The sequence below is a fragment of the Lagenorhynchus albirostris genome, chromosome 13 (assembly GCF_949774975.1).
Source record: "Lagenorhynchus albirostris chromosome 13, mLagAlb1.1, whole genome shotgun sequence".
Taxonomy (NCBI): Eukaryota; Metazoa; Chordata; class Mammalia; order Artiodactyla; family Delphinidae; genus Lagenorhynchus; species Lagenorhynchus albirostris.
The window spans coordinates 70,456,464-70,481,420 of NC_083107.1; the positions used below are offsets into that span (position 1 = coordinate 70,456,464).

Consider the following 24,957-nt stretch of genomic DNA (forward strand, 5'->3'; position numbering starts at 1 on the left):
CTGTTCTCCTAGTATTATGACATCATTAGGCTTTAATCACTCTAACTACAAACAACATAAACTTCATTTTGTGTTCAATTATAAACAATCTCTCTCTCTTTTTTAAACTTTTTATTTTATATTGGAGTATAGCCGATTAACAATGTTGTGAAAGTTTCAGGTGCACAGCAAAGCGACTCAGCCATACATATACATGTATCCATTCTCCCCCAAACTCCCCTCCCCTCCAGGCTGCCGCATAACATTGAGCAGAGTTCCTGTGCTATACAGCAGTAGGTCCTTGTTGGTTATCCATTAAATATAGCAGTGTGTACATGTCAATCCCGAACTCCCTAACTATTCCTTCCCGCCACCCTTCCCCCTGGTAACGGTAAGTTCATTCTCTAAGTCTGTGAGTCTGATAAACAGTGTCTCTTGATGCTCTACTTTAGAAATTAATCAATGTTTCAATTTTATTAATTTAATAATTATATGATGTTCATCCTAAATATTTATTTCAAGAAACAAAAGTAAATTCCTTTCAAACTGTTGGTGTCAAAGTACTTTGTTATGAGCTAGAAGTCTGTAATTGAATGAATGTCCCTTATTCTTATCATAACAGACCAAGGATGACTTTGAGTCATAAAGGTTCTGGGTGCGGACTTGACACCTTTATTGTAGCAATTGGGCTGTCTTATTACAGACAGAGAGAGTTAGCACATACCTTTAAAAAGGATCACCAGCTGAACAAGAGTACTCACCTGCTGTTGTCCTTGTAATCGCTGTTGAAGTTGAAGTCTAAGTTGGTTGGGTGCTGCTGGAGGTCTGTTTAGAGTCTGCCTGGTCTGCATGCCCATGCCAGGTGAAAAAGCACCTCGAGGAGGTGTTACTTGAACAGGCATAGTCCCCAGTGAAGGTTTTTGCCTGACCATGCCTTGGAAAGGGCCAGAGAGATTGGCAGTAGGCGAAGGAGAAGAATAAGGCTGGGAATAAAGGTTGGGTCTTTCTTCCATCATCAACGGTGGTGTTGCTTGTTGTGGTGGAAATCTCTCTGATAATACATCGAATCCACCTCCCTGTTGGAAAATAAGCCAGAACATTTTACAAATAAATTTCTGGCAATAAATGACATGCTTCTCTATATGATTTTGGATCTGAGAGCATGTTATCTCTAGAAAGTTTCATAATAATATATTCATGCTGAATTCATGAAGCTCTCCAGAAGTTTGCTACTTAAAGGAATCACTTATAAAAGTTACTTCTGAAATGGAGTAATAGATTAACGGAGATGTTTAAAATCTCAGTAAAGAGATGAAAATATAGTTAAAATAAGGGCCTTACATCAATGAAATAAAGCTAAACGGTTTAAAAAGAACCTCACTGCAAAGTCTAAGAATCAACAAATGTTACATTTAATGGGTTACCATGAGAAGTAGATTCCTAAAGGAGGGATTAATTTTTCTATCTCAAATACAGAATTCATGCTTTTATCTCATTTGAAAAAAAATTCATAGCTGACCTAACAGAATGCAATAGTTAAACTTTTTGACTATTACTCATTGTAAGAAATGTAATGTAAATTGTGACCTATGTGTGTGTGTGTGTGTGTGTGTGTGTGTGTGTGTGTGTAACTGAAAACAGAGTTTCATGAAACATAACTTCCCCTTTTTCTGCATTCTGATACTCTGTATTCTACATTGTTCTACTCCATTAAAAAAATACTGATGGCGGCCTCTAGAGTGAATCACAGGAACCCTGAGGATGAACTGACCCTTTTATTCACTATTCCACATCGCGTTGCAGACCTATCAGAGAGAGCCATGTGATAATTGTGGCCACCAGCTGACCCCACAGCCACCTTCTGCCCCCCTTGGACCCACCCAAGAATTTCTGAGCCTTCTTTATGAGAGAAGGAGGAGCTTTAAGATGGCGGAGGAGTAAGACGCAGAGATCACCTTCCTTCCCACAAATACATCAGAAATACATCTACATGTGGAATAACTCCTACAGAACACCTACTGAACGCAGAAGACCTCAGACCTCCCAAAAGGCAAGAAACTCCCCACGTACCTGGGTAGGGCAAAAGAAAAAAGAAAAAACAGAGACAAAGAATAGGGACGGGACCTGCACCAGTGGGAGGGAGCTGTGAAGGAGGAAAGGTTTCCACACACTAGGAAGGCCCTTCGCGGGCGGAGACTGCGGGTGGCGGAGAGGGGGAGCTTCGGTGCCGCGGAGGAGAACACAGTAACAGGGATGTGGAAGGCAAAGCGGAGAGATTCCCGCACAGAGGATCGGTGCCGACCAGCACTCACCAGCCCGAGAGGCTTGTCTGCTCACCTGCCGGGGTGGGCGGGGGCTGGGAGCTGAGGCTCGGGCTTCAGTCGGATCGCAGGGAGAGGACTGGGGTTGGCTGCGTGAACACAGCCTTAAGGGACTAATGCACCACAGCTAGCAGGGAGGGAGTCCTGGAGAAAGGCTGGAGCTGCAGAAGAGACAAGAGACTTTTTCTTGCCTCTTTGTTTCCTGGTGCGTGAGGAGAGGGGATTAAAAGCGCCGCTTAATGGAGCTCCAGAGAGAGGTGCGAGCCGCGGCTATGAGTGTGGAGACCAGAGACGGGCAGGAGACGCTAAGGCTGCTGCTGTGGCCACCAAGAAGCCTGTGTGCGAGCACAGGTCACTCTCCACACCTCCCTTCCCGGGAGCTTGTGCAGCCCGCCACTGCCAGGGTCCTGTGATCCAGGGACAACTTCCCCAGGAGAACACACGGCGTACCTCAGGCTGCTGCAAAGTCACGCCAGCCTCTGCCATCGCAGGCTAGCCCCGCAGTCCGTGCCCCTCCCTCCCCCCAGCCTGAGTGAGCCAGAGCCCCCGAATTAGCTGTTCCTTTAACCCCGTCCTGTCTGAGCGAAGAAGAGACACCCTCAGGCGACCTACACGCGGAGGCGGGTCCAAATCCAAAGCTGAACTCCGGGAGCTGTGCAAACAAAGAAGAGAAAGGGAAATCTCTCCCAGCAGCCTCACGGGCAGCGGATTAAATCTCCACAATCAACTTGATGTACCCTGCATCTGTGGAATACCTGAATAGACAACGAATCATCCCAAAGTTGAGGCGGTGGACTTTGGGAGCAACGATATATATATATTTTTCCTTTATCTCTTTTTGTGAGTGTGTATGTGTATGCTTCTTTGTGTGATTTTGTCTGTATAGCTTTGCTTTTACCATTTGTCCTAGAGTTCTGTCTGTCCTTTTTTTTTTAATTACTTAAAAATATTTTTTTCTTAATTATTTTTAATTTTAATAATTTTAATTTTATCTTCTTCTTTCTTTCTTTTCTCTCTTTCATTCCGAGCTGTGTGGAGGACAGGCTCTTGGTGCTCCAGCCAGGCGTCAGGGCTGTGCCACTGAGGTGGGAGAGCCAAGTTCAGGACACTGGTCCACAAGAGACCTCCCAGCTCCATATAATATCAAACGGCGAAAATCTCCCAGAGATCTCCCTCTCAACGCTAAGACCCAGCTCCACTCAACGACCAGGAAGCTACAGTGCTGGACATCCTATGCCAAACAACTAGCAACACAGGAACACAACCCCATCCATTAGCATCAAGGCTGCCTAAAATCATAATAAGGCCACAGACCCCCCAAAACACACCACCAGACGTGGACCTGCCCACCAGAAAGACAAGATCCAGCCTCATCCACCAGAACACAGGCACTAGTCCCCTCCATCAGGAAGCCTACACAACCCACTGAACAAACCTTAGCCACTGGGGACAGACACCAAAAACAATGGAAACTACGAACCTGCAGGCTGCGAAAAGGAGAACCCAAACACAGTAAGTTAAGCAAAATGAGAAGACAGAGAAACACAGCAGATGAAGGAGCAAGGCAAAAACCCACCAGACCTAACAAATGAAGAGGAAATAGGCAGTCTACCTGAAAAATAATTCAGAATAATGATAGTAAAGATGATCCAAAATCTTGGAAATAGAATGGAGAAAATACAAGAAACGTTTAACAAGGACCTAGAAGAACTAAAAAGCAAACAAACAGAGATGAAAACACAATAAATGAAATTAAAAATTCTCTAGAAGGGATCAATAGCAGAATAACTGAGGCAGAAGAACAGATAAGTGACTTGGAAGATAAAATGGTGGAAATAACTACTGCAGAGCAGAATAAGGAAAAAAGAATGAAAAGAATTGAGGACAGTCTCAGAGACGTCTGGGACAACATTAAACACACCAACATTCAAATTATAGGGGTCCCAGAAGAAGAAGAGAAAAAGAAAGGGACTGAGAAAATATTTGAAGAGATTATAGGTGAAAAGTTCCCTAACATGAGAAAGGAAATAGTTAATCAAGTCCAGGAAGCACAGAGAGTCCCATACAGGATAAATCCAAGGAGAAACACACCAAGACACATAATAATCAAACTATCAAAAATTAAATACAAAGAACAAATATTAAAAGCAGCAAGGGAAAAACAACATGTAACACATAAGGGAATTCCCAAAAGGTTAACAGCTGATATTTCAGCAGAAACTCTGCAAGCCAGAAGGGAGTGGCAGGACGTATTTAAAGTGATGAAAGAGAAAAACCTACAACCAAGATTACTCTACCCAGCAAGCATCTCATTCAGATTTGACGGAGAAATTAAAAGCTTTACAGACAAGCAAAAGCTAAGAGAATTCAGCACCACCAAACCAGCTTTACAACAAATGCTAAAGGAACTTCTCTAGGCAGGAAACAAAAGAGAAGGAAAAGACCTACAATAATAAACCCAAAACAATTAAGAAAATGGTAATAGGAACATACATATCAATAATTACCTTAAATATAAATGGATTAAATGCTCCAACCAAAAGACACAGACTGGTTGAATGGGTACAAAAGCAAGACCCGTATATATGCTGTATGCAAGAGACCCACTTCACATAAAGGCTGAAAGTGAGGGGATGGAAAAAGATATTCCATGCAAGTGGAAATCAAAAGAAAGCTGGAGTAGCAATTCTCATATCAGACAAAATCGACTTTAAAACAAAGACTATTACAAGAGACAAAGAAGGACACTACATAATGATCAAGGGATCAATCCAAGAAGAAGATATAACAATTATAAACATTTATTCACCCAACATAGGAGCACCTCAATACATAAGGCAAATACTAACAGCCATAAAAGGGGAAATCGACAGTAACACAATCATAGTAGGGGACTTTACCACCTCACTTTCACCAATGAACAGATCATCCAAAATGAAAATAAATAAGGAAGCACAAGCTTTAAATGATACATTAAACAAGATGGACTTAATTAATATTTATAGGACATTCCATCCAAAAACAACAAAATACACATTCTTCTCAAGTACTCATGGAACATTCTCCAGGATAGATCGTATCTTGGGTCACAAATCAGCCCCTGGTAAATTTAAGAAAATTGAGATCGTATCAAGTATCTTTTCCGACCACAACGCTATGAGACTAGATATCAATTACAGGAAAAAACCTGTAAGAAATACAAACACAGGGAGGCTAAACAACACACTACTTAATAACCAAGAGATCACTGAAGAAATCGAAAAGGAAATCAAAAAATACCTAGAAACAAATGACAATGAAAACACAATGACCCAAAACCTATGGGATGCAGCAAAAGCAGTTCTAAGAGGGAAGTTTATAGCTACACAAGGCTACCTTAAGAAACAAGAAACATCTCAAATAAACAACCTAACCTTACACCTCAAGCAATTAGAGACAAAAGAACAAAAAATCCCCAAAGTTAGCCGAAGGAAAGAAATCATAAAGATCAGATCAGAAATAAATGAAGGAAATGATGGCAAAGATCAATAAAACTAAAAGCTGGTTGTTTGAGAAGATAAACAAAATTGATAAATCATTAGCCAGAGGTATCAAGAAAAAAAGGGAGAAGACTCAAATCAATAGAATTAGAAATGAAAAAGGAGAAGTAACAACTGACACTGCAGAAATACAAAGGATCATGAGAGATTACTACAAGCAGCTATATGCCAATAAAATGGACAACCTGGAAGGAATGGACAAATTCTTAGAAATGCACAACCTTCCGAGACTGAACCAGGAAGAAATAGAAAATATAAACAGACCAATTACAAGCACTGAAATTGAAACTGTAATTAAAAATCTTCCAACAGGGGGCTTCCATGGTGGCACAGTGGTTGGGGGTCCACCTGCTGATGCCGGGGACGCGGGTTCGTGCCCCGGTCTGGGAGGATCCCGCATGCCGTGAAGCGGCTGGGCCCATAAGCCATGGCCGCTGAGCCTGCGCGTCCGGAGCCTGTGCTCTGAAGCGGTAGAGGCCGCAGCGGTAGAGGCCACAGCGGTAAGAGGCCCGCGTAATGCAAAAAAAAAAAAAAAAAAAATTTTCCAACAAACAAAAGCCCAGGACAAGATGGCTGCACAGGCAAATTCTATCAAACATTTAGAGAAGAGCTAACACCTATCCTTTTCAAATTCTTCCAAAATACAGTAGAGGGAGGAACACTCCCAAACTCATTCTACGAGGCCACCATCACTCTGATACCAAAAGGATCATACATTATGATCAAGCGGGGTTTATCCCAGGAATGTAAGGATTCCTCAATATATGCAAATCAATCAACGTGATATACCATATTAACAAATTGAAGGAGAAAAACCACATGATCATCTCAATAGATGCAGAAAAAGCTTTCGACAAAATTCAACACCCATTTATGATAAAAAACCCTGCAGAAAGTAGGCATAGAGGGAACTTTCCTCAACATAATAAAGGCCATATATGACAAACCCACAGCCAACATTGTCCTCAATGGTGAAAAACTGAAACCATATCCTCTAAAATCAGGAACAAGACAAGGTTGCCCACTCTCACCACTATTATTCAACATAGTTTTGGAAGTTTTAGCCACAGCAATCAGAGAAGAAAAAGAAATAAAAGAAATCCAAATTGGAAAAGAAGAAGTAAAGCTGTCACTGTTTGCAGATGACATGATACTATACATAAAGAATCCTAAAGATGCTACCAGAAAACTACTAGAGCTAATCAATGAATTTGGTAAAGCAGCAGGATACAAAATTAATGCACAGAAATCTCTTGCATTCCTATACACTAATGATGAAAACTCTGAAAGTGAAATTAAGAAAACACTCCCACTTACCATTGCAACAAAAAGAATAAAATATCTAGGAATAAACCTACCTAAGGAGACAAAAGACCTGTATGCAGAAAATTATAAGACACTGATGAAAGAAATTAAAGATGATACAAATAGATGGAGAGATATACCGTGTTCTTGGATTGGAAGAATCAACATTGTGAAAATGACTCTACTACCCAAAGCAATCTACAGATTCAATGCAATCCCTATCAAACTACCACTGGCATTTTTCACAGAACTAGAGCAAAAAATTTCACAATTTGTATGGCAACACAAAAGACCCTGAACAGCCAAAGCAATCCTGACAAAGAAAAACGGAGCTGGAGGAATTAGGCTCCCTGACTTCAAACTATACTACAAAGCTACAGTAATCAAGACAGTAGGGTACTGGCATAAAAACAGAAATATAAATGAATGGAACAGGACAGAAAGCCCAGAGATAAACCCATGCACATATGGTCACCTTATCTTTGATAAAGGAGGCAAGAATATACAGTGGAGAAAAGACAGCCTCTTCAATAAGTGGTGCTGGGAAAACTGGACAGCTCCATGTAAAAGAATGAAATTAGAACACTCCCTAATACCATACACAAAAATAAACTCAAAACGGATTAAAGACCTAAATGTAAGGCCAGACACCATCAAACTCTTAGAGGAAAACATAGGCAGAACACTCTTTGACATAAATCACAGCAAGATCCTTTTGACCCACCTCCTAGAGAAATGGAAATAAAAACAAAAATAAACAAATGGGACCTAATGAAACTTAAAAGCTCTTGCACAGCAAAGGAAACCATAAACAAGACGAAAAGACAACCCTCAGAATGGGAAAAAATATTTGCAAATGAAGCAACTGACAAAGGATTAATCTCCAAAATTTATAAGCAGCTCATGCAGCTCAGTAACAAAAAACCAAACAACCCAATCCAAAAATGGGCAGAAAACCTAAATACACATTTCTCCAAAGAAGATATACAGATTGCCAACAAACACATGAAAGAATGCTCAACATCATTAATCATTAGAGAAATGCAAATCAAAACTACAATGAGATTATCTCACACCGGTCAGAAAGGCCATCATCAAAAAATCTACAAACAATAAATGCTGGAGAGGGTGTGGAGAAAAAAGGGAACCCTCTTGCACTGTTGGTGGGAATGTAAACTGATACAGCCACTATGGAGAACAGTATGGAATTTCCTTAAAAAACTAAAAATGGAACTACCATACAACCCAGCAATCCCACTACTGGGCATATACCCTGAGAAAACCATAATTCAAAAAGAGTCATGTACCACAATGTTCATTGCAGCTCTATTTACAATAGACAGGACATGGAAGCAACCTAAGTGTCCATCAACAGATGAATGGATAAAGAAGATGTGGCACATATATACAATGGAATATTACTCAGCCATAAAAGGAAACGAAATTGAGTTATTTGTAGTGAGGTGGATGGACCTAGAGACTGTGATACAGAGTGAAGTAAGTCAGAAAGAGAAAAACAAATACCATATGCTAACACATATATATGGAATCTAAAAAAAAGAAAATGGTCAGAAGAACCTATGGGCAAGACAGGAATAATGATGCAGACCTACTACAGAATGGACTTGAGGATACGGGGAGGGAGTAGGGTAACGTGGGACAAAGTGAGAGAGTGGCATGGACATATATACACTACCAAACGTAAAATAGATAGCTAGTGGGAAGCAGCCGCATAGCACAGGGAGATCAGCTCAGTGCTTTGTGACCACCTAGAAGGGTGGGATAGGGAGGGTGGGAGGGAGGGAAATGCAAGAGGGAAGAAATATGGGGTCATTTGTATATGTATAACTGATTCACTTTGTTATAAAGCAGAAACTGACACACCATTGTAAAGTAATTATACTCTAATAAAGATGTTAAAAAATATATATACTGGTTATGATGCACTAAAGTGATCTTTTAACTACAAAGTCTCAAAAACGCTAACCCGGAAGTTGGAATGTCATGGAACATATAGGTTGAAGTGTAGCATGAATGGAGGACAAATTAAGTCCTAAAATAAGAAATGATGTTATAAAATATGGATTTTATTCTAGGGGGAGCTTGTAAGATTCTGGTCCATAGTAAAAGGCTAAAACTCTCTAATTCTAATTATTTCTAATTCTAATTATTATGATATTTTTGTTTAAAAAGCCCATTATTTAACTATTACATATTTTGATAACTTTCACAAGGGTAAATTATAAAACAGCTAAAACACAGTGAGAGTAATATGGAAAAGTCTTGCTTAAAAATAATTTTCTAGCTTTCAGGGCTCCATTATTTAAATAATGCCAACTTTAGTAAATACCTGAACAAGTTTGTCAATTCCCAGAGCTCTGTCTAGTTCAGCTAGCTCAGTTTCATCTTTGCCACTGAGGAAGGATACCAGCTGTTCAAGAAGAGCCTTCTCATCATTTCTTCCTTCGACTGTTGTTGGTGGACAGAGAAGCTCATCTAACTGTGAACTAATGCACTGGCTGCAGAATCAAAAGATAAGAAAGTTTAAGACTGATATAGCAAGTAAGTATTCAACCTTAAGAATGCAAATACACACACACACACACACACACACACACATATATGCAAATGTAGTTCTAGGAAATTCTCTGTTGAAATGCTTTTTTAACCAATTCTTATGCAATGAAATTTTCTATACTTAATGGGCAGAAATTTATGAATGTTTGGTATGTAGCTTGAATATATTTTTCATTATTTTGTCAATCATTGAATTTTGTTTCCATATTCTTCATGTTAGCTTACAGAAATAGCCTGAAAAAGTAACCAAACATGGTTAAGAGAAAATAATTTTTAACAGAAGTAAAAAATAAAAATCAACCAAAAACTCAGAAAAAAATCATTTAGTCTATATCAAGATTTATACTATTTATTCTATGGGTGCCATTAATTATTGATAATTGAACCATAATCAAAACAGTACATATTATATTACTTAACTTTCAAAGATGATCAAATTATATTGATAACATGACATGATTATCATTTACAAAGGAAATCAAACTAGAAAAATGAAACATGCTCAGTGTTAAGCAATAAGTTGTTGATTACAGGCAGGAAATACATAGTCTAATCCAAACTGATACCAACTGATGCATAAAACTTAGAAATACATAGACGATAATACTAGTACTAATACTACTTGTATAATAATATAATTATAAGGATTCTTCTTTTGGGAAGGTAAATGGGATTATAGTTCACAGTTAAGGCTCCACACTCAATATTACCTACTCATCCTTTGGTTGCTATATATGAGATACACTCTATGTGTTGGAATGGAGCTACCTGTGTGGATTAAGAAATTAAATTCCAATTAAGATGGGACACTGAGTAGAGGTGGAAAGTACCTTCCCTTCTTATCCACTCTTGCTACAAATAAAGAGAAAAGCTGGACAAAATAAAGAGCAACATAGTTGTTGTGCCGAGGTCAATTCATCCACAGGTCCAAGGGATTTTATGGTAATCAATCAAAGAAAAGTAAGAGATGAAAAATAAAACAACAGCTGCATACTATATTAGCCTCCTGGTAATTACAATGTACACTAGCCTTGCAGTCATGCAGTAAATAAATGTTTGATTCGGTGTCCTCCTCCATCCTTTTCTTTTCATTAAACCTTCACTTCTATTAATATCTCACAAAATACCAATACAGACTGGAATCTAGTTTGGGAAAAGTAGTTCTTTGCTGCAGAAGTTGGTATCTGATACTTCATAATATACAAAATGTATTACTCACTCCTCTGGCTTATTCTGATTTACAGCTGTCACTGTATTATTTGTCCATGGAACCTGATCACCACTTCCTGGTTGTCCAAACTGGTTATCAATTGCTTCCAATTCCAGCTCAGGTAATCCTGGTTAAAGAAGAAAAGGTAAGAAGTCAGGACATATTACAATGGAAGATAAGATGATAATATTTTTAAGAAGTAATGTATTGTACGGTAGAGTGAGATTTCCCCTATAAAATACTACCTCAGTGATACAAAAGTCACTTATCCAGAAACCTAAATTATCTAGAATGTGACCACATAATAAGTAAACGAGAAAGTGAGAAAAGGTCTCTGAATCAAAGGAAGTCTGATGTTAAAAGTTTTTATATAGTACCATAAGAGAATCACTTAGGACTTTGTCTGAAATTATTTATTTTAAAGACAATCATAACAATTTGGTTAACTGCTTATTCAGTCTACACCATATTAGAATATGCTATAAGTAGGGGCAGTGTTACTGTCATAAAGTGAGAGCCACAAGTAAAAGATAAAATATGTTCTATAAAAGGCAGGAACAGAAACTAAAGGGCACTGCAGTCTGGGGACAAAACTCTACAGTTGTTAACTGAGAATATAGCTGTACAATAACAGTATAATTAATTGATGTCTATAATGATGAATGAAAAAAGGGGTTGAATTATGTCTTGTAATAGAAGAAAACAGTTTGTGCACTTCAGAACGTTTTTGTGTGGGCAATGGTTTTGAAAGGTTTATTTCTGTACTATTTATAGTAGGAAAGAACTGTAAATAACCTAAATACCAGAAATTTGCTGATTGATTAATGAATTATGGTATAGATATTTACAACATGCTGATAAATGAAAAATAAAAAAAGTATAATCTAAGACATTATGTTCAGGATGATTCTGTTTTTATAAGCTATTTCATATATATTAATAGAAAAAATGCTCGTAGGCTATTTATCCTTGGTAGATTTTAGGTTGTGAGATTAAGGATTACTTTATTTTCTTTTAGTGTTTCTCATGGTTATTTGTAATCTCTAAAGAGAACAAAATTCATATGTTGAAGCCTTAACCTCTAGTACTTCAGAATGTGACTGTATTTGGGGACAGGGCTTTGAGTGAAGTGACTAAGTTAAAATAGAGTCGTTAGGGTGGGCTCTAATTTAATATGACTGGTGTTCTTAAAAGAAGAGGTGGTTAGGACACAGACAACACAGACAGAGGGACAGCCATGAGGACATAGTAAGAAGGAAGCCATCTGCAAGCTAGTGAGAGAGGCCTCAGAAGACACCAAACCTGCTAACCCCCTAACCTTGGACTTCAAGCCTTCAGATTGTGAGAAAATAAATTTCTGGCAATAAAATACCACTGGTCTGTGGTATTTTATTATTATGGCAGCCCTAGCAAACTAAAAACAAAAACTAAGAAAGCCTTGGTGGCTTAAGAAAAAACAGAATTAGGTAGAATTCCTCATTCTAATGAATGGAGAATAAGTAGATTTAAGGATGCTCCCCAAATTTATTTAATGCTGGATACTGATCATTATTAACCACACAAAACATGTTAGGCTCACTTTTATGTGAAATATACTCAATATTTAGTATGAATGAAACATAGGAGTCCATATAAAAGCACATTCACTTCTACATGCAAAGAATTATAGCCTGCAATTAAACTTTCTTATCATGACAAATGATAGAGAAATCAAATTCTAAAAGGATTCTGGGGGAAAAAAAGCAAAAAACAAAGCAAACAAAAAACACCAAACAACAACAATAAATGGTGATAGGAAAGTAATCCCTTAATTCCTCTCATTAGTTCAGTCAGGAAGTTGGTCAAAGATTATCTAAAGCTGTCTCATTGCTCTGCTGCACACATTAATTTTTCAATCTTATTCCATTTTAGAAATCTAACCTAAACAAAATAATTATATTTAAGAGTCAAAGAAAACTTACATGGCTGTCTACCATCAATACTTAGTATTACAGGATAGTTTATTTGACTCAGTAATAGGACACAGTATCTCATTTTAGTAGTCTTGATGGGAAAAAAGGTTAAGAAAACAAGTTGGATAAAATATTTTCAAAATAAAGATTCACGTGCTAAATTTGGTGAAAAGGGGGGGAAAATCCAAAGAAATCAATCACTGATTCAATTAAAAGCTTTGTTTGCATAGGCTGTATGCTTAAAAGAAGTTGGTTTTTATTCTAAAAGTCACTTCAACCTTTTAGGACTTCCTTTAGAAACTCACTTACATAAAAAAAACTCGAGGATTTGCTGCAATGTTTTACAAAATACACACTTTATCTCTCTTTGTCCAGGGAATAAACCTACTATTTTTGGTCTTGTTTGCGTCTCTATTGCAAACATGAGTAAGTATGTATATATGTTACACAAGACAGGCATAGTAATTTTTAAAGGGACGCATTACTGCATTTACTAGTCTCTGTTGGAAAGAGGCAGCTGAAGCAGGGGTAGGAAACAAGCTCTTAGCGATTCCTGATCAAGCTATTAATGGTTTTGCTTTTTTTTAATCATCTGAGCAAAGGGCTCAACATCATATTTTCTCCATTTTAAACATGGTTAAAAGAAAACTTTATATCCCTGTGAGCCACAGTGATTCCAGCTTAAAAGAGCTTATATTATTAAAAAATTTAAAAACTTCTGCACACAAAGTAGAAAGCATTGTCTAATCAAGAGAGTGGCTTTTGCACACTTTACTCCACTAAGAGTTGATTCAGCATCTAGTGATTGTGATGTTCACAGTTAATTTTCTTCAGCTGTTGGTAAAGAGATTTCTGGTTCAGTTTTGTGTTGCATTTGGCTGTTAACTACTCACAGCAGTTACAATGTTTTATTTGACTAATTTCTCTACTATACAAAAATAACTATAAATCAATAAGATGAAAACTGAATAGCCCAATAGATATACGGTCAGAGAATATAAACAGGTCACATGAAATCACTGAAAATTGATCAACCTAATTCACAATAAAAAAAATACAGATTAAAACTACATTGAGATACTTAAAAAAACACATCAAATTGGCAAAGATGAGAAAATGCATAATTCATCTTATTAGAAAGGACGTGTGGAAAGAGGAACATTATCAGTTAGAGTGTAAACTGGCATAAGAAAGGCCATTTGGCAAAATCTGTCTACCCTTTGACCCAGCAATTCTGTTCAGAATTTATATTTCAGATATACTCTCAAATGTGGTCAACTATCTCTACATAAGATTATTCATTTTAGTTTTGTACTGGCAAAAGATGCCTACCGATAGCCACAACACACTAAACACAACCTCAGAAACAGGGAACTAAAAATGGAGTTTTGAAGTACTGAAAATGTTTTATGTGAAACAATTATTTTTAGTTATGAACACTATTAATGTACTACAGATTAATAAGATTTTAAAAATTATCATCTCAGAATATGTTCATAGAACATAAAAACAAGCACCTCAGTAGGTCATTCCTTACTTCAGTGATGTTGCCAATGTTCAAATATTTTTGAAGTTCTTCTAGAACTGTCTTAACCAGTATACAAGTCCTTCAAGAAAATACTTCTCCTTATAACTACATCTAATTTTGGTTCTGATGTTTTAAAAAGTATTATTCTTTTCAGATCAACAAATTTGGCTCCAAATAACTTCACAAAACTTCAAAAGTCAAATCTACCCTCAAGGGATAGAAATTTAAAGATGGTAAAAAGGACATAGTAGAGGTTCTGAAGGTACTGCCAAGAAAGCACATTCTGTATATGTTGATCAACATCCTCCTAAGGTGTCTCTTGATGTGCTCTTGTAGTACATTTCTAACAAAATTATTTAAATCACTTGGTCACACAGTATGGTTGTGTGTGTGCATATACACAATGTGTTTTGAAACCAGGCAGACTGAAATTTAAATCCTGGTTCTGCATATACTAACTGGATAACTTTGGGCAAGTTTTTGTTTGTGTGTTTTCTTTTCTTTCTCTGGAACTTATGACCTTAGTTTCCTCATGTAAATAGATCCAAGGAAAATTTCTGGTTCAGTGTGAAATATATCATCTATATTTTATTTGATGTGTAAAATTATCACTGAAACAAAAGTAAAAGGGGAAAACAAATCTACAGCTGAAGGAGAGGCAAAAGAAGCAGCATGGCAGCTGACTAGAACAATGAAGAATTTCTGAAAGATAAAACAGATGGAAAGATAAAACTGATGGTGAAATTGACCTAAACTAAAAACCTTACATCAGGACAAAGAGGAGATTTTCCAAAAAGGGGGTTTTTCTCAGAAGAACACTAGAACAACTCCAGGTTCAGTGGTCATTCCAGCGTGTAAAGGAACAGGCCATGGGTGATTGCTGGGATAATTAAAGGACAACTGAACAGCTGCCACCAGGCACTGCTCTGAATGCAGCTGACTCTGGCGTCTGCCCATGGGATTAAAGTGGTGAGTACATGACTCAGTGTGGGAGTTCTGCCCAGGGAATCTCCCAAAGTGGGTGTGAGGGCTGCCACGAGGGATTTCCCCATCACCAACCCCCACTCCTTCACAACGACAACTAAGAATCAGGGCCTCTATAATCAGAACCTACATTCACTGCCAGAGCAAAAGGCCTCTCACTTTAGCTAAAGAAACACTCTAGCTACCAAGATGTTTCATTCTAGGTCTTTTTCAGTATATATGGACAGACAGCCCTGATTTACCAAACATTCAAGAAAAGTCAACAGCAGAAAAGAAAGATAGCAAATTTGACAAAGAGAGAAAGAAACTTTGAAGGAAAAAGGGTTGTTACAGAAAATAGATGAGCCCTAAAGTAATATGCTAAATTTATCATCACATAGATTTAAAAGTCTATCATATACATAAATGGTAATAGACTTCTATGAAAAAAATTTCTAAAAACGTGATCGCCACAATTATAAGAACTCAATAGATTGACTGAAGAGCAGAATGGATATAGTTGAAGATTCAGTTTTGATCCAGAAAATCTGGCCCAGACTCTCTCAGAATACAGTGCAAAGTATGACAGAAAAGATAAGTGACATGGCAGATAGATCCAGAAGTTCTAATAGGTATATCTCAGGTGGTGAAATACTATGATAATTAAACTGTCCTATGTGAGACCTTTGGGCACAAGGTCAAGACATGGAATCAGCTACTGGATAACGGACTCTGGCTCTAGTGAAAGGTAGTGGTGGGCAGTGTAGATGCTAGAGGGGGCAGAGAATCAGAGGCAGTTCTCTTCCCTTTATAAGCTATCATATTTTTGTCCTCATCTTTTTTTCTTTCTTTTTTCTTCTCTAGTCTTTTGTTATCTTTTTCTTTCTCCTGCCCAACTTGTTTCCTTAGCCTTATGCCTCTTGAAACCTTTTTTCTTGTCGGTATGGAAACTTTGTAAACACTGTCTGCAGCTATCACCCTCCCCTCATTTACCTCAATTTCTTCCCCTCTATGCTTCTGGCCTTCAGCAATACTACAGCACAGGGTTTAACAGATTCTGGCCTATTTACAAACTTTTATACATGGAGCTGTATTCAGGGGAGGAAATCTCAAGAAAGAAAAAAGAGCTATTTGCCTCAAGACAGATTATGAATGAAAAACACTCTACTTTCACAGACTTGTAGAGCTAGAAGACACCTTCTTTTTTTTTTTAATTAATTAATTAATTTATTTATTTTTGGCTGCATTGGGTCTTGCTGCACACGACCTTCTCTAGTTGCAGCGAACAGGGACTACTCTTCCTAGAGGTGTGCAGGCTTCTCACTGTGGTGGCTCTCGTGTTGTGGAGCACAGGCTCTAGGTGCACAGGCTTCAGTAGTTGTGGCACACAGGCTCAGTAGTTGTGGCTCGTGGGCTCGAGAGCACAGGCTCAGTAGTTGTGGAGCATGAGCTTAGTAGCTCTGTGGCATGTGGGATCTTCCCAGACCAGGGCTTGACCTATGTCCCCTGCACTGGCAGGTGGATTCTTAACCACTGCACCACCAGGTAAGTCCCCCTTCTATTTTTATTAACTTTAATTTTCATCAAATTAACACATATACATAAATTTAAAAGTCAGGACCAAAAGGCCTATTAATGAATAAAAGCAGTTTCCTGTCTTGCCCCTTCTGATCCTTTAACTATTTCCCTTTCAACAGAGGCAACCATCCACAACTTGTGTAGCTGTTTTCTTTAGCATTTGCCTAATTATTTCTAAAATATCTCCATTTTAGATTTCTGACCCCCCATCATGATAGATGGGGTTTTAGTTCTCTCACATCACCTCTCTTATTACCTCCTGTGCCCTCAATTCCCTAACAGAGATCACAGTTCTTTATAAAATAAAAAGTTAATATTTAGATTCTTACGACTACACAAATATTACTCACTGCTAAGTCATGTCATGTACTATGTTCAAACATCCTTTCTTATATCATGATTTCTTTTCGCTGGAGTTAACAATTATTTTTTTTCATTTTCCTGCTTTTCTAGGAGAATTTTTTGGATGCTTCAACATTCTTGACATAAATCTATCATTAATATTTCCTATAAACTCAAAGAGATAAATTTAATTTCTCCCTTGGAGGCCACCTTTCCAGAGGACTCAGGCCCCCTGCTCCAATCAACACTGCTTGTTCTCTAATCTTGCTGATCATTCCTGGACTTCCCTTCAGTTCCTCTGTTTCCCCTGGACCCTGTTTTTCTTTTTTGGTTTTCTCCCTGTTCGCTGAAGTATATCTTCTAGGACCTGTCAAACAAATAAAAAAAGAGTATGCCAAGGAAGTATACAATGAGTGTATGGACTAAAACATTTTTGAAAAGATATTTCATCCATGAATAACATGGGAAGAAAAAAAGGGACAAAAAGCAAGAAAGAATTTTTGGAAATTAGATATCCAAAATTTTTTAATTGCAAGAGAAATATCAGAAAATAAAGCTGAGAAAAGCTGTCAGAAAGAACAAAAAGACCAAAAGACGTATAGAAAGCAGGGAAGAAAAAGTTAAGATCGACCTTGTTTTGTTTGCTCTCTTTCAAGTTACAGACTTCCTTCAAAGTCCTGATTATCTTTGGCTGTGTCTATTCTAAACAGACACAGTGTTCTAAAACACTGACTGCTTAGGCTCAGTGTGAGGCTTGTGTCTGCTGGTAGCCTTCACTGTTGGATGCTTAGATGGTAGCATGACCTTTGCATTTTAGGGATTTCCCCATACATACCAATATCCAGACATCTTCTTTCTGGCCATTTGGTATCTCCTGAGATAACCCCTCCAGTCTCCCACATTGGAAGGGGAAGGACAAGGATGAAACCAATCAATATGCAGACTTTCACTTTATCTACTCTTAGCCTTACACCTCATTGCTTCCCAACTGTGCCGGATATCCCAGAGTCTGGAATCTCTATTTCAATTAGAAGACTTCTGAAGTTGTTTCATCTAATTCTTATTTTGCAGATAAAGAGAATGATACTCAGAAAATTCATGTGCTTAAGGTATTACCATTAATAAATGGGAAATATGAGACTTGAACCTAGGCTCCTGCTCTCATCTAGTGTTCTGGTCAGCTGAAAAACTGCTTCCAAAAATGTCAGAGATGACTTGAGATTTTTCTTTCCAGATGTCTGGAATCTTGGTAAGCTTTTGGGAATTGTGTCATGCCAGCTAAAAGCTGTAGTCAGACTGAAATAAACAAGGCCCACATCTGGTCCCATTAGAAGAGGGACAGGCAAATTTTGAAAGTGAGCTGGTTAGTCTCCTTTACTTTCAAGGTCACACAATGGAATTATCACCACTATTTTTTTCAACTTCAAAATTTGATGGGTGAAAACTATCTTCATGAATTGGAAGTATACTATTCAAAGTGTCTCTTAAGTAGGAGAATGCTACCATGGGCTAGAGGAGTCATGACCTATTTCAACATAAATGTCTCCTAAACAGTGGCCCATGAAAAACTCATTCTGTGGGGTAACATGTATTACTTGAGAAAAAGAATTCCATAATTAAGAAAAGTTTGGAAAATGCTGGATTAAAGAAATCTTTAAATTTAACTTGTAAGGCTAAAAGGATGTATTGTACAACATGGGGAATATAGTCAATATTCTGTAATAATTGTAAATGGAGTGTAAACTTTAAAAATTGTATAAAATTTTGTTTTAAATTAAAAAACAATAAACTGGCACAAACATAAAGCAAAACAATTTTTAAAATACATAAACTAGTTCATCTAACACAGGACTTCCTAAAACCTTTAATATGCACTATGGAATTTTAATAGAGGAATGGTGTATATGTCACGTAGCATTTGCCCAGTGTATGTTAGCACAAAATCCTTTTTTTCATAGGACTAGTGTTCAAGGAATACACTTTGGGAAACATAATCTGATCCAATATTATATTTCTGAAAGTCCTACTGTGGAATGCTTTGGGTAAGAACACAAAATTGCTCTCCTTAACATCAACTGCTCACCTTAACATCAATTACAAAAAAGTAGAGGTTATACTGTAACTTAAAATAGACATGATGAGTGAAGTTCATATGTCTGAAAGTAACTGTGTATTACTAATAGTGGCATTAATGAAAAGATATTTCACTCTCAACCAACAAAAGGTCTGTGCAATAATGATGAGAGACAAAGCACTAATCCATATTATCATTAAACATTTAAAATGAAGTTCTGTCCCCAACACATACTATTCAGCCTGGAAGTGGGTCTGGCAGTGGTGGTCTGAAGTGCAGCTGGCAGGATCTCCGATTTGATGGCTACAGTGGTGACTGCACCATCCATCCTCTCTGTCTCACATAAGCCTGGCAACTGTGCTGCCTTCTCCAGCGTGGGTAGTAACTGATCAAACTGGTCAAGGTCAGCTGTAAACTAAGAATGGAAACCAAAGTTAGAGGAAATATATTCTACACTTTCACCTGAAACAATGTAGAAAACAAGTTGTTCCTTTAAACTATATGAATTGAGTGTGACTATGAGAGAATGAAGAAAGAAGAATTAGAAAGATTGGGGTCTCACTGAAATAACAGGACCTAACACTGGAACAAAATGTGGACGCTTATGATATTAATATACTACAGGATATAAGATAACATACACATAGTGCTTATCTACTATATCTCTGTATAAAATGTATGCACTGGAAAAAGACTGAACTGGAAAGAAATATCGAGAGTACTGTGTTACGACGATAGCACCATGGGTGATTATCTTCTGTCATATTTTTCAAAATTTTATAAAATGGCTTACTTTATGATGGTGCAAAACATACGCTGTTTTTTAAAATAATTTTTAAAAGTTTGGGAAAGTTTTTAATAAATATTAGCTTGAAAGATCCCAGAAAGGTCACTTCCCACTTAAGTACTTACTAGAATAAGAAACATATCTTCTAGCATAGGTAGGGAGTTCCTACATCTGTCTGTGGCTATGCACAGGAGAAAACTGACCTTTATTTCACAGTATTATTCCACTATGGTTACCTTAAGATAATTCATCAACATAAAATGTCTACCTGTTTGGGTTTCATTATTTACTTCAACAAAAATTTCTTTCTAGATTGTGTAACAGAATTACATGTATTTTTTTTTTAAAGTGTGGCTTCTTTCACTTAACGTTACATTTCTGAAGTTTAGACACCTTGTCGCAAGTAGCAATAGATCACTTTGTTTTCGTTGCTGAATAGTATCTCATTGTATGAATATGCTACAATATATTTATCAATTCTACTGTAATGGATTTGGGAGTTTTTCTGGGTTTTGGCTAATACAAGTTAAACTACTATGACTATTTTTGAACATGTCTTTTGTGACACATGCAAAAAGTACTAACAATAAAGGAAAAAACTGACAAATTGGACTATGTTAAAATGAAGAACTTCACTCCAACAAAAAGCACCATTAAGAGAAAGAAAAGGCAAGGCACAACATAGAGAAGATATCCGCAAATATATAAACAATAAAGGACTCACCCAAAATGCATAAAGAACTCTTACAGGTCAATAGGAAAAATATAACATATTGGGAAAATGGGCAAAACACCTGAACAGGCTATTTACAAAAGAAGAAATCCAAATGACCAATAAATGTTTACCAGGGAAAGGCAAATTAAAACTACAAAATATCACTACACAGACCCCAGAACAGCTAAAATTTAAAAGACTGACAACAGCAAGTATTAACAAGGATATGGAACAACTAAAAGGAATTCTCACACACTAGGAAAACTGGCATTATCTACTAAAGATGAGCACATACATATTTTACGATCTTGCAATTCCACTCCCAGGTATAAACTCAGCAGAAATACATGTACATGTGCACTAAAACAGATGTGCCAAGATTGTACACAGTGGTATTTTCTTATAAAGCTGTTACTTTTAAAGTTAATTTTAAAGCATGAGAGTTTTTAACATAGTTATTATTTAAAGCTGTTTTTCAGCTGAGAAACACAGCACTAGTTTAGTTGTACCAAGAGACAGCCTTCTCAAAGAGCACACACGTAAAGAAATAACCCAAATAGTGTTATAGTAAAGAGAGACAATACAGAGCACTATGAGAGTGGAGAGGAAGGGAATGTTTAACTAAGGCTACTGGGGAAGGCTTTACAGAAATGATGTCTGAATTGTTTGTGAAGGATGAGTAGAAGTTCAGCAGACATAGAAAGGAGAGCAAGGCAGAAGATGCTTAGAAGAGACATGGCTTATCTCAGGAATGGCAAGGGCTTCCATGTGCCTAGAATGCAGTATGCCTGAGGGAAGAGAGAGACTTCTGTGAGATGAGGGCACAAAATAAAGCTGACTCAAGAAACTGTAGGACCTATACGTACTAAGTGTGAATCTTGTTTCACAATGAAGAGTCTTATTAATAAACTGCTTTGTGAATACATTTTCAGCTATTTCATGTATGTCTATATTCTGTCTAAATAATGTGTAAGCTCCTAGCAGGGAGGAACCATATTTTCTGTTTTTCTTAAATTCCTTCAGAGTCCACAGCAATTACTCAATAAATGAAGCTGCCTATTACTTTTCACTCCACGCCCTACCCCAGCCTAAACACAGAGGTTCCTGATCCATAACAATTTATGCAAAGGTTTATTTGTATTTACTTCTGTTTCAGGGCATGTTATATACCCTACTACCCAGAATACTCAAAGTCCCTATTCTGATGGGGGTTGTGGACTGAGGGCAGTTAGAATCAGATGAGAAGGAAACAGACTTTTAAAAATGCTTCAAAGGAAATTAAATAGCAAAGCAAGCCAGACTAGGCAGCTTTGTCCACCTCCTCACATTTCTCTCTCATTTCATTTACATCAGAGGTTCCCAAATGTAGTTACATATCAGAGTTCTCTGGGGAGTGTCTTTAAAATACAGGTTTCTAGGTTCTATTCTGAAAGAGTTGGATTTAATAGGTGGGAAGATGGGAGAAGGGGGCAGGGAAGGTATTTTTTTAAACCTCCAAAGATGTGAACTCTAATTTTATAGAAAGAAAGAAACATCTACTTTCTTAGAATGCCACATTAATATTGTCGCCCTCCAAGGTTCCAAAGAGAACTTTTCAGGGCATCCCGTAATTTCTCAACCATTGAAACTAACCTTTTAACACATGCCCAAGGGATAGGCAAAACATAGCCTGAATCCAAATATGGTCTATGGATGGAATAAAATAAATGAAAAGAAAAAAATAACTAGGAATGTTCATTCTGTGAAGCAAGGAATTACCTACCTGGCTCTGTGACTCCAGTTTAATTTCCTCAGGAGCAGGTTTGGTCATTGGGGCTGGATTTGTGTTACAAGGATCCATCTGTTCTTTCTTTTCCACCTTCACCTTTACATCATCCAGGCTCAGGTTTGGAGTGGATCTTAAATCTTTCTCATCTTTATCTAAAAGGTAGCGTAGGAGCTGATGGTCTTTTGATTCTTTTTTCTTTGAAGCATCCAGTTCCAGCTTTATACTGGAGTTCCCTTGTACCTGTCCAGTCACTGCCACAGAAGTAGATGCACTGTCCTTTTTATCAGGCTCCACAGACAAAGTTGTGATATCCGAGGGGCTACCCTCCTGTAAGAGCCGGTGTAGGATTTTGTGCCGCTCTGTCAGTGAGCTATGAGAGGAAGGGCAAGAACCACTTGAAGAGCTAGCAGAGGCAGAGCTGGGAGTGCCTGTGCAGGACAGTACCTCTTTGCAACTTGTGTCTATATCAGCATGCCGTAACTGCTGCTCTGCAGTTGTTGTCAAAAGCTGCACTAGTTTGTGACTGGTTTGAGAGTATTTATTGTCTCCATCTGAGAGTCTGTCACTGTTATGCAGAAGCCCAGAATCCAGAGGTTTGCCATCATTAGAGCTGTTGTCAGACTGAATCATTTCATTTAAAATGGATGCGATCTCTTTATTATCTTTGGATTCAGCTTTTGCTGGCTGTATATTTAATCTGTTAGGTGAATTCTGTGAGCTCATCTGCCTGAGGACTGGAGAACTGGCAGAGAAGCCAACAGAGTTATTGGGTCCTTCATTCATACTCTGTAAAGGTGTTACTGGGATGTTTGAATAAGATCGGTTACTATTATTACAGGCAGTACTTGTCATGCTAACGGGGGAGCTTAATGTCGGAATATTAGGAGGAAATGAATTGTTTGGCATCCTGGGCCTTGTTGCCAATCCAGAACTAACTTGTCTCCTTGGAGACATGAACTGTGCAAGGGATATTCCTGTACCTTCCATAGGAGAATTATTGAGGTTTAAAGACGGATTAGTGCTCTGGGAACTGGCCTGTCCCTGGTTTAAGGCAACACTGGCTACAATCTGATTTCCAGGTGAGCATCCAAAACTCCCTTGGCTGTTGCTAGAATTACTATGACTGCTGCTATGAAGGTCTGAGCTCTGTTGGCGGTTTACTCTGGTGGATACCACGCTGTTGTTGGATGGTGGCAATGTAGCTGAACGGGCCGCGCCGTGAGCTGGAGAGATACTAGGATTGACGGAAGGGTTTACCCGGGGAATTGACATTCCAGGATTAGTGTCATCTTGAGGAGAAAGACCACTGTGTTCCCTAGAGGAGGAAAAGACATTCAAAGATCTTCACTGTTTTCCATTATAATATTTTTATGATGCATATTATAAAACAAGACCATTAATCTCACTAATGTAGCAAACTATCAAGTAAAAAGCTTCTGTATCACTTTAAACTAAGAAAAGCAGTCGACTGTTAGTACTACTGTGAAATATTAGCATCACTTAATAGGCAATAGTGCTTAAGACCCTGTAAATATGATAATGGTTTCAGTTAAATGGGAGAGAAACCTTTCTTGGCCTTGGAAAAAAATCCAATATATGCACTTTTAAACTTTTCAAAATTTCATATAAATAATTAACACTACATAAGACTTTTAGTTAAAAGAGAAACTTTCCACACCTCTCTGGTATTTATTTATGGTATTTATTTATGACTCCCTTGTTACAGCTTTTAAGTATTTCAACTCCAAAGAGGAAGACTGGGTAAGGAAAATACTGTGTCACTGATGTAAAAATTAAAAAGGGTGACATGCAGACATAGCAGATGTTCTGAAAGAGAAATCACAATATGAAAAAAAGAACTGTGCTAATTCCACTCACAAGCATAAATTAAACTAAAATTAGAAAATGCAGAATACTGAATTCAGATTTTCATCAAGTTCTTTACTCAAATCCATAATTACGACAACAGATTTGTGACTGGTATTACCATGTTCCCATAAGCAAATATATCAGATGAGAGAAAGATGAAGTGAGGGAAAATGTCTTTGCTTTTGTTTAATGCTAAATTTTAAATAGTTGTAAATGTAGGATTTTGAATAATTCATAGGATAAGAGAATGGTTTCATGAATTTACCATATATAATAGTGCAAAACATATTTTGAGAGGAGAACAAATTAGAGGCAATGACATTCAAAAAATCTCAAGTGGATAGTTTAATAATTTGTAGTTTGATAAGCTATCAACTTGAACTCAGGCGCCACTGAGTTTTGCCCTAATGAAAATAAAGCACTTTTAAAATTAAAAAATAACAATACTAA

At 37.5% G+C, this 24,957-nt stretch overlaps 1 protein-coding gene across 5 annotated transcripts in view; it reads right to left on the bottom strand.

Moving 5' to 3' along the window:
• NCOA1 (nuclear receptor coactivator 1) overlaps positions 1 to 24,957 on the bottom strand; it is a 262,035-nt gene that overhangs the window by 42,673 nt on the left and 194,405 nt on the right. For all 5 annotated transcript variants that reach the window (XM_060168750.1, XM_060168748.1, XM_060168749.1 and 2 more), the window contains exons 12-16: positions 22,633 to 23,953; positions 19,603 to 19,783; positions 10,941 to 11,058; positions 9,495 to 9,663; positions 741 to 1,055 (exon numbers count right to left, since the gene is read on the bottom strand). In XM_060168750.1, coding sequence (XP_060024733.1) covers positions 741 to 1,055; positions 9,495 to 9,663; positions 10,941 to 11,058; positions 19,603 to 19,783; positions 22,633 to 23,953 — 2,104 coding nt within the window. The remainder of the gene's footprint in view (positions 1 to 740; positions 1,056 to 9,494; positions 9,664 to 10,940; positions 11,059 to 19,602; positions 19,784 to 22,632; positions 23,954 to 24,957) is intronic.